This window comes from Epinephelus fuscoguttatus, linkage group LG17, assembly GCF_011397635.1.
Source record: "Epinephelus fuscoguttatus linkage group LG17, E.fuscoguttatus.final_Chr_v1".
NCBI lineage: Eukaryota > Metazoa > Chordata > Actinopteri > Perciformes > Serranidae > Epinephelus > Epinephelus fuscoguttatus.
The window spans coordinates 24,033,135-24,046,038 of record NC_064768.1 but is presented as its reverse complement, the minus strand read 5'-3'; the positions used below and the strand labels follow the sequence as shown (position 1 = coordinate 24,046,038).

General features: G+C 40.5%; 1 protein-coding gene across 3 annotated transcripts in view; it reads right to left on the bottom strand.

The window, feature by feature from the left end:
• znf704 (zinc finger protein 704) overlaps positions 1-12,904 on the bottom strand; it is a 78,386-nt gene that overhangs the window by 24,062 nt on the left and 41,420 nt on the right. For 2 of the 3 annotated variants that reach the window (XM_049603331.1, XM_049603330.1), the window contains exons 3-4: positions 2,582-2,685; positions 943-1,220 (exon numbers count right to left, since the gene is read on the bottom strand). In XM_049603331.1, the coding sequence (XP_049459288.1) occupies positions 943-1,220; positions 2,582-2,685 (382 nt within the window). The remainder of the gene's footprint in view (positions 1-942; positions 1,221-2,581; positions 2,686-12,904) is intronic. The other variant, XM_049603332.1, reaches the window with a different exon arrangement.

The following is a 12,904-nucleotide window of genomic DNA, read 5'->3' as shown; positions in this document are numbered from 1 at the left end:
AAGTTACCAACTGGAGCTTTAAGACATTACAAGTGATCAGGAAGAGCAGGAGGAGACTAACTAGAGGTTGAACCAAGGTAAGCGGTAGGGTTTCCCACACATTCATATATTTGTGGCAGCCCGCCATAACAACAACTGCCACCACGTATTGATTTAGTTTTTTTTTGGAGCTGGACTGTTTATGATAAGTGCTGTTGGAATATATACTGTATGTACCATTTGGTTATTCACTGCAACACACTCAAAGCTTTACTGTGCTCTGTTTTGCTCTGCAGCAGCCGCTCCTCTCATCCATTAATCTGATCAGATCAACTGTTAAGTCCACAAAGCGACTCAAACTCTGCAAACTGTGACAAACACAGATTCTTATTCTGTGGGAAACACTGAAGTGGGCTGTGTCTGTTCCACGTTGTATCAGATGGTGGCTGTGATGTGCTATTTTTGCCAACAAAGAGAGGATGCAGAGGAGATGTAGCTGTTTTCTTACTGTCTAGTGTCGTTTTCCAAACAGTTATAATTGTAGTAATAAATGATTTCTCCCTGTGTGCGCCTATTCAGTTGTAAAAATGCCTTTACTTATTACTTCACCAAGTTTTTGAGGACTTTTCTTTCAGCCATTGAACAAGAGCTGCAACCAATAATTAATTAGTTGTCAACTATCATATTAATCATCAACTCTTGGTTATGGATTACACAGTTAGAGTATTTTCATAAGAACAGATTCCAGCATCTTAAAGGTGAATATTCTCTGGTTCTTCACCATTATGTGACAGTTAACGAAATATCTTTATTTGGACAATTTGAGGATGTCATGTTTTGGAAACACTGATCAACATTTTTCATTTTAAGATATTTAACAGACCGAACAACTAACTGATTAATCTAGAAAATAATGGAGAGATTGATCAAGCTTTCAACTCAGACATGCTTTACAGTATTCACCTTGCGCTTGCGAGGGATGGGCTCATCAAAGAGCAGGCTGCTGCCGTCCTGCTCATCCAGGCTGGGGTCCTCAGGTCCTGCAGGGCCTGGTCCCACACCGCCCAGACTGGGCACACGGAAGGGCTTGAAGCTGTCGGCTGAGAGCGGTGGAGAAGGTGTAGATGGGTTGGACTGGTCACTGGGGGCAGACCAGCTCCAGTAGCCCCCTGAGGAGCTGTTGCTAGATGGGGTGAAGGGGCCAGCTGAGCCGTTGTCCTTCCATGAACCACTCAGACCTTCTGAGAAGATGGAGGTGAGAAGAGGAGGGATGGAGCAGAGGGAGGACAGAAGAATAGAGAACATAGGTTAAAGAAAAGGGACGTTGGGATCATGAGAGCAATTCTAAAAATAAATCCAACTCCTTTAGTCATATTTGTAGATGATACAACCACAGCAAATGTGTGGGTGTTCCTCTGTCAGTGGTGGAAGATCAAGACATTCAATTAAGTTCAGACGGCTTTATTTGCACTTCACACAAAGAGCCTCCCAGCACTACTGTTGTCTGTGACACAAAAACAAAAAGGTTACTTTCTTGTTGCGTGGATCCGCTGAGACACTTCCAAGGTCTGTTTTTTTAGATCAAAGAAACGTTTCTTTTGAATATCTGCTACAAAAGACATTTTACTTTGTGAAGGTTGAGGCTGGGGGAAACTTTTGAGTGTGTAAATAAGTGTGGATGAGAAAGCCTGTGTGTGTTTTTGAGGTGTGTGTGTGAATGATTCAGAGAGGGTGAAAGTTAAGAGCTGTTTGTTTGGTTTAGTAAAGCTGCTTCTTGCTGCTTCTCAGTCTTTCTTAACCATTTGATTAAATAATATCAAGATAAGAATTTTTAAAGTACGGTATGCACCTTTCAATGAGACTTGGAGCTAATGCAATAGAAAAATCACAATTCCAATTATAAGGATAAAATGTGAGCCATGGTGCACGATGCATGAGAACTCACTGTGTGTACTGATGTAAATGCACATTGTATGATCTCCAACTTGTGTACATGGATGTGACATGTGTATGACTACATTAAGATAGAGATGTGCAGTTGGTATTTAGAACCCACTTTGTGCATGTGTGCATGATGTATGTGATGTACATTTTACATCTGACCGCATGTGTGTGTGTGACTGCGATAACACGTGCATGGTGGCTGGAGGGTTGGCTGCATGTCCGCTCGGTTGAATGGACGGTTGTTGTGTTGCACAGACTATCTAAGTGGTTGCATGTGACTCCTCGGATTTCCGCCACTGTGCAGGGTGGCAGAGATCCAGACTCATTGTGCTTTTCTGAGGATTTGCAGAACTCATTGATGAGAGCATCCTCAGGCACAGCAGGTGGCAGTAATTTATCAACCTAAGCTTCCACATGCATTCACAAGATAACAGCTGTGAGGGAATGAAAAGTCAGCGTATAGCGGAACATACAAATTACGGGCTTGGGCTGCGCTACTCTTTTCACAGGTTCATTTTTCACAAAGATTCTGCGAGGGCGGAAATGATACATCAAAGCCAAAGATTAATTTAAAGCTGTGTGGTTTAAAGCATATTGAATTTGTCAGAACCCACTCTGTCCTCAACCTGATCAGATGTTTAATAGCTGGGATACCCACCGTTGACTTTGACGGGTGGACTCCTGACCAGAGGACTGGTGGAGAGACTCGTCAGCACCATGGCAGCCGTCACCTTGTCCATGTCAACTTCCTCTTCTGACCGTCTGCCAAAACACAACAGAAAAAGAGGATCTTACTGAGCATCGTCTACTCCCAACACATTATCATACGTGATACTTTATCATTACTGTTCCAGCGCAAAAAGAGAAGTAGAAGAAAAAAGTAACATTAGACACCATAAACTTGACAATAATGCACACAAAAAGGAACCACATGAATGTGAAAATATGTACAGTTCAGTTCTCCAGCATATCAAGCAGCCAGACAGGCAAAAAACACAACGGTTAATGTACCAGTACAAATGCAGAGCAATGCAGGCCAGTATATGGGAACTTGTGGGGGGCCTAGCAACAGGACTTAAGTGTTTTGACAGACTTACTCAGCGTTGCATTCTGCTACAATGGCTACAACATAAGCCCCTAATTACATTCAAGTTTCATTTATTTTTTTTATGTCCTTTGTGGGCGACTGATGCAATCGCCCAGACACCATCGGAAAAATCAACAGCCAACAGCTGCGTGCAAAATAAAAAAATAGAAGTAAAACTAAACTAGACTGATGTGGGTCTTGTGTTCAATCCCTAAAGTCTGTATTATCAACACAAGCTCATCGCTGTACACTGCACACACTAGCCAATCCATATAACCACACGCAACACACTTATTTGTCTCCCCTAATTGGTTCGTGACAGGAGACAGGTGTCTTTATCCTCTCGCATGTATTCCTCAGAGAGACGCAATCCCTGTGATCAAAGAGATGTCAATAGCTTTATTACCAACAAAATACTAAGGTACATGCTCACCATTAACATAACAAGCAGTGTGTAGGGGAGTGTATGTGTGTATATGTGTGTGTGTGTGTGTGTGTGTGTGTGTGTCTTTTTTGTTTCAGAGCAAGTGAGACTTTGATGGTGTGTGGGAGCTAAATGATCAAAGTCCATTCTATTACAATGATGAAATCTCCTGCCGCCTCAGAAAATAACATGACATCAGCCATTACCAAGTTCTCACAGCCGTTCAGATCAAATGACAGGCTTTATCCATCTTAATTGGTATAAATCCAGTACGGGCAACAAACATTGTCAACTAAACAACCCATCTTTTACTTTGGTAATACCTGCCTGTCACACAACAAATAAATGCCCTTTTAGAAGTGAGAGGACTGTACAAGTTCTGCACACCACAGTTATTCTCCCCCATCAACACTTATGTCTGTACGTAACACCAGGGCTGTTACAATCATGAATTTAAGTTGATGATTAATTGTCATAGAAATAACTGCTATTAACAGCTGACCACAAAGCAATGCTGTTGTGTTTGGCTTTACAACAAGACCTCTAACTCTATGCTGTTAATCTTAATGGCTGCTCATTTAAATTGTGTGATCATTGGCAAAGGGGTGTCAACTAATCTTCAAATAGTTTGCAACACTGTTTCAACTCTCACAATGCTGCACACTTGCTCCAAAACTATTGAACAGGCCAACATATCGGACGAGGAAACATGTTGCTTTTGTTAACCATTTCTGCTCTGTGGTTGGAAAGCACACGGGAGACTTTGTTTTGTCTCACTGCAGGGTAACACACTGTTTGCCCACTACTTCTAGACAACTCTACTGCTAATTTCTTCGTTGACAACTGTCTAGTCTGAGCGAATCCAAAACCAGTCTCTTTCGCTAATCTAATTAGAGATGCTGGATGGAAGCGACAGCTCCTGTATAACTTTCCCCAGAGCTGTCAAACCCACGGCTGCACCTGTAGGGGAGGCTCTCCACCATAAATTAAGACACCCGCCTTATTGGCACCTTCTGTCATTATCTTGTTCTGGAAGCAAGGAAAATGATCACATAGAAGCTGAAACAGAAAAACCTGTCATACAGCAGTAAGATCTCGACAGCCAAGCTCACTTTTCCAGGATTTTTCCCTGACAATAGAACCTTGTGCTCAGGTAGACACTTTATCTACTAGATAATTTACCTAATTCACTTTCTGTTTGTTGCCACATTTGGCTTTAAATAATTTGATTTTGGAATCCAGCTATTATGCAAAGTGACTGCGGTCAGCTCAAATAACCACGATGCGGCAACAATCATCTACAGGACTGATTACACTGGTCATGTTAATACTTTTCTCTTTTATCTAATAATGGCTGTAAAAACAAATCCTGCCCAAAAGTCAATTAGATCCTTAAAATCGAGAACATACACACAGAGACAGTGTGGTAGTCAAGACTCCCACCTCTTAAAATGTGGTGTAAAACAAGTCGCAAAAAAAGTACTTGAGAAGAAGCATCGAGATGGATTTGCTCTGCTTGGTTCAAAGTGAGGCGAAGACTCATTTGCTGGTTATAAAAATGTTTTAAATTTATCCTGATCTGTGTGACTCCACCTCATGAACACAGACCCAAGAAATATAAGAGAATTAGGATTTCCTGGTATTGGACTGAATAAACATCTGTACTGCCCAGTGGGTGGTTGTTTCTCATAAATGTGCACAAAAAAAAAAAAAAAAAAAAAGAAGAAGAAGCTCTGAGCGGCCACTAAGATTAAAGATGCAGGGCTGAATATATCTTGAAACTCCCCAGCTGTGTCTTCCCAACTTAATTACATTTTATCTTTAACATTATGAAATAAAGAAAAAAAAAAACGGGAACATGGCCAAGAAAGTAACCAAATGCTCTGTCACAAGAGGTCTGTGACTGTAATCACTACACTCACCGAATATGTGTTATAAGGAGGGAAAAAACCAACATACGACAACACGTGTAAAAGACTCAGGGAGCTGCTATTGACTCTCACTGCCTCTTTCACAATTCACACCCAAACAGCCCAAAGCACAGCGTACAGCTCAAAGCATCAGCGGAGAGGCTTAAGAACAACAGCATTAAACTTGTTGACTGGCCCAGTGTAAACCCAAACGTGACTCCTCGTGTTTATTTTTAGAATGGCTTTAAGGCACAGATGCTTCCTGTCCAAGTTGACCGAGCTTGGGCAAATCTAGAGAAAAATAAAGTCCTGAAAATCCACATGTGACAAAGTAACACAGATGTGTTTAAGATGACTTTGATGACTCAAAGCTCAGTCTCAATCTACAAGGACTCATCAAGAGCATATTCATTGTGGATCACGTTTTATCTATCCCTCCCTGAATCTAGCCATGTCTATGTGTCGATCTCAAGAGTAAACTTTTTTCATAATAGATATCAAAGGCTGTATAGTAGAATAAAGCACAAGGGGCAGAGCAGCTCTTTCTGTTTTGGCAGTTGTATTAAGAACAAGCGGCACAAGTTTTCCTCCCACCGTTTTTTCAGTGCAACTATTACTTGTTTGCACTGTAATAGAGTAGATGACAGAGCTGCATGCCCATCCAACAGCCGATATGCTCAAAGAAACTTCCAGTTATCTCTCAGAAAATGAGGAGACTGTGTGTTCTGTTTATCTGTGGTATTGACGGGTGAAGCAACAAAGTTCAAGTCAATAAACAGTGTTTTTGCTTCCCAGAACATTGCATATGTCTGATGTCCATTACATAGGTGTCCTTATGTGTCTGTGCAGCTCCTCACAAACTTGAGATGGTGTTGTTGATCGTAGTGGGCTGTGGGTGTTTCTCCAGATTCACTCACTGAGGCTTTATTTTTGGCTGCTGGTGCCTCGTGAGTGCTGAGGGCCTGTGTTAGCAACTGCAGCTGAGCGAGAGGGGATTTCCAGAGTTCTGTTCTAAACGACAACAGATTTTTGGATGATGTATAAGTTTCATGAAAGTGAAGTGGAGCAGTTGTGCACAATGTTGATAGAAATTTGTAGTTGACAAGTGTTTCGCTTATACAGACTGGGCAGGCCGCTAGGGAGATGGGAAACCCCGTTAGGCCAAAGAAATTTTATTTTTTAAATGCAAAAAATGACAGCAAATATCCATTCAAGTGTTTTCCCTATATTCATTCTGCAGAGGTACAGCACCATTAACTGCAGCAGCACACTACTGTGAGTCACGAATGAGGTAAATGTCTGTGGTTAGTTCACTTATCTGTTATAGGAACAGGACAGTCAAGTGTCAGTTATCTGAAGTGCTAAATTATGCTTGGTTGTGAACGTCACACTAACATATTTGGTGGATTTGTGGTTCCAGCAGGGACAGGCCAGAGAATAATTGGTTAAAACAGATCACCAACAGCCCTTATTGTTCCCCGTGAAGTCTGCTGGAAGTGATGTAATGTAGCCACCGGTGAGTTTCGTGTGGAATGAGCTCTGCGCGCTAGAGTCTGTTTAACACAGCCTTTTAAATGCAACATTGTTTGTTAGCAACCAGTTATTTGGTAACTTAGAAGGCAATGTGGCCTTGTGTGCTCTGATTAATACGTCATGCAGCTAACATACCAGTCATAATTATATTTTAATGAAATCTCAACTCCAGGCATTTGTTCCTTGTAATCTTCATCGCTGTTTTGAAAAAAAGAAAATAATGGGAATAACAAGCGAACCAGCTATAGATGTTTTCTTTTTAAATAAGTGCTGTGAAGTGGATCTAATTTATGCTTATTTAAAGAGAGGTTTGTGTGAATTTCTAAAAGCTGCATGAAAAAAAAAAAACTACAAAAAAGAGAATTTGAGTGCTAAATAAGTTCTTATGTGCTCTTCACCAAAGGAAATGATGGAAACCATTTTAACAGCAGAGTAATAACATACCAAATTTTCAAGTCATGAATGCTTTCAAATTTCTATTTTTTCATTAAAAAATTGTATTTATTACTTTTTTGGAAGTTTTTGCATCTCCGTAACTTCGACCTGCATGTTTTGCATACTGCAGTTCATTTTTTGTTGACCACCCCATTTCGGCATAGTTTTTGCACATGAACAAAATTATCTTCAGTATCACTTTTTCCAAGCAGCACTCAGTAACGTATTATTACTTTTTCATGGTTCTCTCCTGCAACTTAACTGGATGTTGTTGGATTGTTTCAACGTTAGCGTTAATATGAATAATTCGTGGCGCCCTTTTTAAATAAACTTTGTGGTGTTTGAACTTGACAGAAGGTATTAAGTGTAAGTCAAGACTCATTGATGTTAAAAGTCTTTTTTGATTTTATCCAAGTGAGTCTAAATTCATCTAATCCGTGACTCAAATCTGGCTCAAGTCCAAGTCATGTGTCTCGAGTTCACACCTGTGCCAAATACACCCAATGCATCAGTTAAACTGACAAAACACTAAGGAGGCTAAGGTGCTGTAATTAATATATTTTACTTGTGTTGTGTTCTGAAAATGAGTGTAAAATCAATAGGTCCCATATCTATAAAAACAATGTGGCAATAGGTGACAGATAAAGACAATTAACATAACTATTTTTATAATTTTGATTAATTTGTAACAGAGCAGAGATCTAATACAGGGTAGATAATATGAACTAGAAATATCCCTCAACAACAGATATTAAATAGTGAAACATTCATACTTTAGAGCTGTGGTGCTATCAGTTTTGTTTGTGCACGAGAGCACTGTGACTTTGCGCTATTGTTAAAGTTATTAGAGTTAGAACCTTGTTATGAATAATTTCTGTGAATAAATTACAGTTTTAACATTATTGTGAGAGCTTTTAAAAGTATATTAATTCTACAGGGAAAATGTAGACATTGTTTCTCCCGGTAAGTAAGAAGACGAGAGAGTGTTAGCTAACAAAGAAAGAGCCTCGGCCTCCATTAGCTAATGTCTAATTTATGACCCTTTCCACTGTTGAATATGATGTCATTACAACCTCCACATAAATCAAGAGAAGAAGCTGCGTACACAACTGCCACTTTCACCCATAACCCCCCACTCTACGTTGCCGTAAAACCACTTCCTGGTCACCTTGGGAGGCCGTCATGTGACTGTAGATACCATCTCCATGGTAACAGTAAGAGACAGTAATTACTGGGCTTTGTCTATCTTGAAATATTAAAGACTAAATCTCAGAAAAACACATTAGGAGAACTAATAATTAAGATGTGATGCATGAGGGGGAGAAAAACAGAGAGTGGGACGGGGAATTTCCCCAAATCACATTTGCCATTAGTGGTCTTATCAAACTTAGTTTGTTCCAAGTGCTTATTATGACTATAATTAACAAACACACACAGAGAATGTGTGTATGCATGTGTGTTAGAAAGAGACATGGTAAAACGCATGATACATGTGACACAGGAGGCGTAGTGGGATGGTTAATGGATGGGTAAGTGAATTCTGATAAATGAGTTTCATATGTTAGCGTGTTTGTGTGTTGCTGTATGTGCCAAAGAGTGTTTGTGTTTTAATATTCTTACTTCACTAAGTTGCAATAAAACATCCTCCAGTCTCTGACCCCTGGGGCTTCCTAAATGGAACATTATCATGTTCATATAGCTTCATCAACAGAAAAATACAGAGAAAGTAAAGAGCTTGTTTACTAAAGCACATTACATCAAGTGGATCCATGTCATTTTATCCTGCCGCTGGCTATTTGTAAATGAGTTTCTCTTCACTGGCCAAACAAACATATTATCGTAGATGTTGTTAATACCTTGAAAGAATACCGAGGATTTTTAAATGACATGAAAAAAGGCCAATGACTCTTTAATTGATGTCTATTGTGTTCAGGTAGCATCACCATACAGTATGTGTTTCAACTACCTACACTTGTATGTAATACTGTCTACTGGACAATGATCTCATGGTAGAAGTACATGAAGTGCCACCATTTATTTTAAAAGGTACCAGACATAACGACATGAAAGCTCCCCGAAAGTGAAGCCAAAACCTCTCAATAGCCCCCATGGTGACTCGCCAAACTAAAAACTCAAAGTAGACATCAAACAAATGTTTCCTAAAGATGATTTCAGTCATTTGAAGTAGTTCTTATCATGCTGACCTGCGTTTAAGTGTTCATTCTTCTGGCAAGATCTGGTTTGATTAGTTATTTCATGCTACAAAAAAGGGCTGTGACATCATGATTGACATCTTTGTGCCAATCACTGTGCTCACGATCAATGGCGCATCGCCCATCTTTATAAACCTCTTTAAAACATGCACTCCATTTTTAAAAGCTCTTGTTGGCAATTATGAGAAAAGGGTTTTATTGACAAATGCTAAGACAAATACAAAAGGCAAGGCGTTAACAGCTGCAACTAATGATTACTTCCACTGTTGTTTAGCCTACCTATTATCTTCTCAATTAACTGTTCATTGTTTTGGTCTGTAAACCCTCAGAAAAAAGTGAAAATGTCCAATACAACTCTCTGAAACCCAAGGTGACATCTTCAAATGATATGTTTTGTTGTACAAATAGTCCAAAATTCAAAGAGACTGTGTTTACTCTCACACAACACTAGCAGTTATTCACATTTGGAAAGCTAGAGTCAGAGAATTGTTGGCATTTTTGTCTCATTTTTGGTTTTCTGTCAGTTGCATAACTGATTTATTAACTGACCTTGTCAGCTCTACAAACGATCTAGTCAACCAATACACCTCAATATGTGTTGTCTGAACAGGGCGTGGATGAATGGAATACCATTCTCTTTAGTTTGGGTCTTAAATTGTTAATGGCAGCTGTAAACAGGGCTGAAGAAGACGTCTGCATTAAAATATTGACTATGTCTTTTTACCTGGTAGCCTTGAACAAGTTTGACTTGGACTAACATTTGAAACTAAATCTCAGTGCAGGCAGAGGAGGTACTGAGCGGAAAATAAGATTCTGGCTATTTATTACTGAACTATTAAAGAGCTACTACAAAGATCCCTTATTGAAAATATCATGAGCATGTGTTAAACAGAAACTACAGGAGTTAAAATTAGATTTTTAGATGAGCTGGGAATCATCCCTGTGAGGGTATGGAGATACAAATAAAACAACAGCTCCCTCTTCAGGGGTTCTGATGAGTTTAGTGGGAGATATGGCTGTTTGCCAATCTGCCAATGGGCTGTGTGTGTGTGCGTGTGCGTGCGTGTGTGTGTGGAAACTTGTACTTCCCTGGACAGATGTGCCAAGTCCTTTTTTAGGTACCACAAGTGAATTCAACAAAACAAAGGGCCTGCATTGCAACAAGAAAGCTCAAAGGATGGCAGGGTGAGTGTGTGTGTGTGTGTGTGTGTGTGTGTGTGAGGCCACTGTGGGGGATGGGTAGTGTCCAGTTTCAAACTAAACATTGGGCAGGGAGTGAGACAATAACAGGGGTTCAAGTTGCTGTGGCCATGTTAGTTTGACAGGTAGATACAATCCAATGAAATGAATTGTGGGCCTGGTTATTGCTTTTCATCACATTTTAAAAGGGAGCCTTCCATGCTTTTCCTTATTTTCTTTTTCATATACTATAATCTTAGAAGAAGAAGAAGAAGAAGACTTTATTGTCATTGTGCATTGCACAACGAAATTACGTGGAGTACCCTCGGCAAGATAACAGCACAATAAAAAGGACAGACAGTATATAAATATAAATATAAAAAGACATCAGTAAGGTATAAAGACAATAAAGTGCATGAGAGATATAGCAGCAGTATAAAAACTTCGATAAAAGAGGCAGCAGGCAGTGTAAAAACAGCAGCAAGGTGAGGTAAAGTGCAACGGTGCAGTTCAAAGTGCAAAGGTCAGTTCCTCAGTTTGGGGCTGGTGTGTATGTGAGTGCAGGGGGGTTGATGGAGGCCACAGCCCTGGGGAAAAAGCTGTTCCTCAGTCTATTTGTCCTTGCTTTGAGGGCCCTGTACCTCCGTCCTGAGGGCAGGGGAGAGAACAGTCTGTGACCCGGGTGGGTGGGATCTGTGGCGATGCTGCTGGCCTTCCTCTGGAGGCGGCCAGCGTACACCGAGTCCAGGTCTGGGAGAGGACTTCCCACAATCCTCTGGGCTGTTCTTACCACCCGGGCCAAGTCCTTTCTGTCTCGTGCCGTGCAGCTGCTGTACCAAACTGTCATGCCAAGACAGAGGATGCTCTCGATCGTGCTTCTGTAAAAGTTTGTCATTAGCCCGGAGGGGAGTCCGGCCTTCCTGAGCTTCCTCAGAAAGAAGAGTCTTTGCTGAGCCTTCTTTACTAAGTGCGTGGTGTTCAGAGCCCAGGTGAGGTCAGCTGTGATGTTTGTATAAAAAGTGGCAAAAGTTTCAAATAATGAGGTTAACATATATAAAAGTAATCCCTGTGAGCACAAACCTCCGGCTTCAGACCGTTCTGAATACTATGTTTACATAGTTTTTTTTCTACTTTAGTTACACATTGCCATCAGATCGTGACTGATTTTTTTATATGGTCATCTGCTAGCCTACGCTGCTACATGAAGCTATATGCTAACATCACGAAAACATAAAATCTTGGTCTTCAATATTGTTTATTTCTCTCCAATCTCAGATCAAATTTCCACTGGAACACGTCTGACTGGGTTTGGAAGCTTTTACTGGTGATTTACAGTCGTATCTGGACTTAAATGGCATTTCTGAAAAGTTCCAGTCGGGCTTTAAAGCACGCCATAGCACAGAAACAGCGCTTTTAAGAGTTTTTAATGATCTGCTTTTAATTGTTGATTCTGGTAACACTGCTGTTCTGGTGCTCTTAGACTTGACTGCAGCTTTCGACACAGTAGATCATAAGATTCTTTTATCACGTCTTGACCTGTGTGTAGGTATTAAAGGTACAGCGCTCAAATGGTTTGAATCCTATTTATCAGAAAGGAGTTTCTCTGTTCACATGGGCCAGTATAGATCTGCTGCATCCTCACTCAATTGTGGGGTGCCTCAAGGTTCCATCTTGGGCCCCATTCTCTTCTCCATTTATATGCTTCCCCTGGGTGCTATATTTAGAAAGTACAATATAACATTTCATTGCTTTGCAGATGACTTACAGATCTACCTTCCTCTTCAAACAAACAGCTCTGCCTCCATTCAAGCTCTGCGGAACTGTCTCAATGATGTTCACACATGGATGGCTTCAAATTTCTTGAACCTAAACAAATCCAAAACTGAAATTATTTTATTTGGCCTTCTGACCTTTTAGATGGCTATGACAGTGGCATTGGTCCATTGGCTTCCTACTGTCTCTCTGCTGCAAGGAACCTAGGAGTAATTTTTGACTGTGCCTTTAAATTTAAAAAACAGATTAGTTCAGTAGTCAAATCAAGCTTCTTTCAATTAAGGCTACTTAGTAAGGCAAAGCCCTACCTCCCCCCACTTGATTTTGAGAGGGCAGTTCACGCTTTCATTACCTGTCGTCTGGACTATTGTAATTCTCTTTATGCTGGATTGGACCAGCAGTCACTGAAACGCCTGCAGGCTGTCCA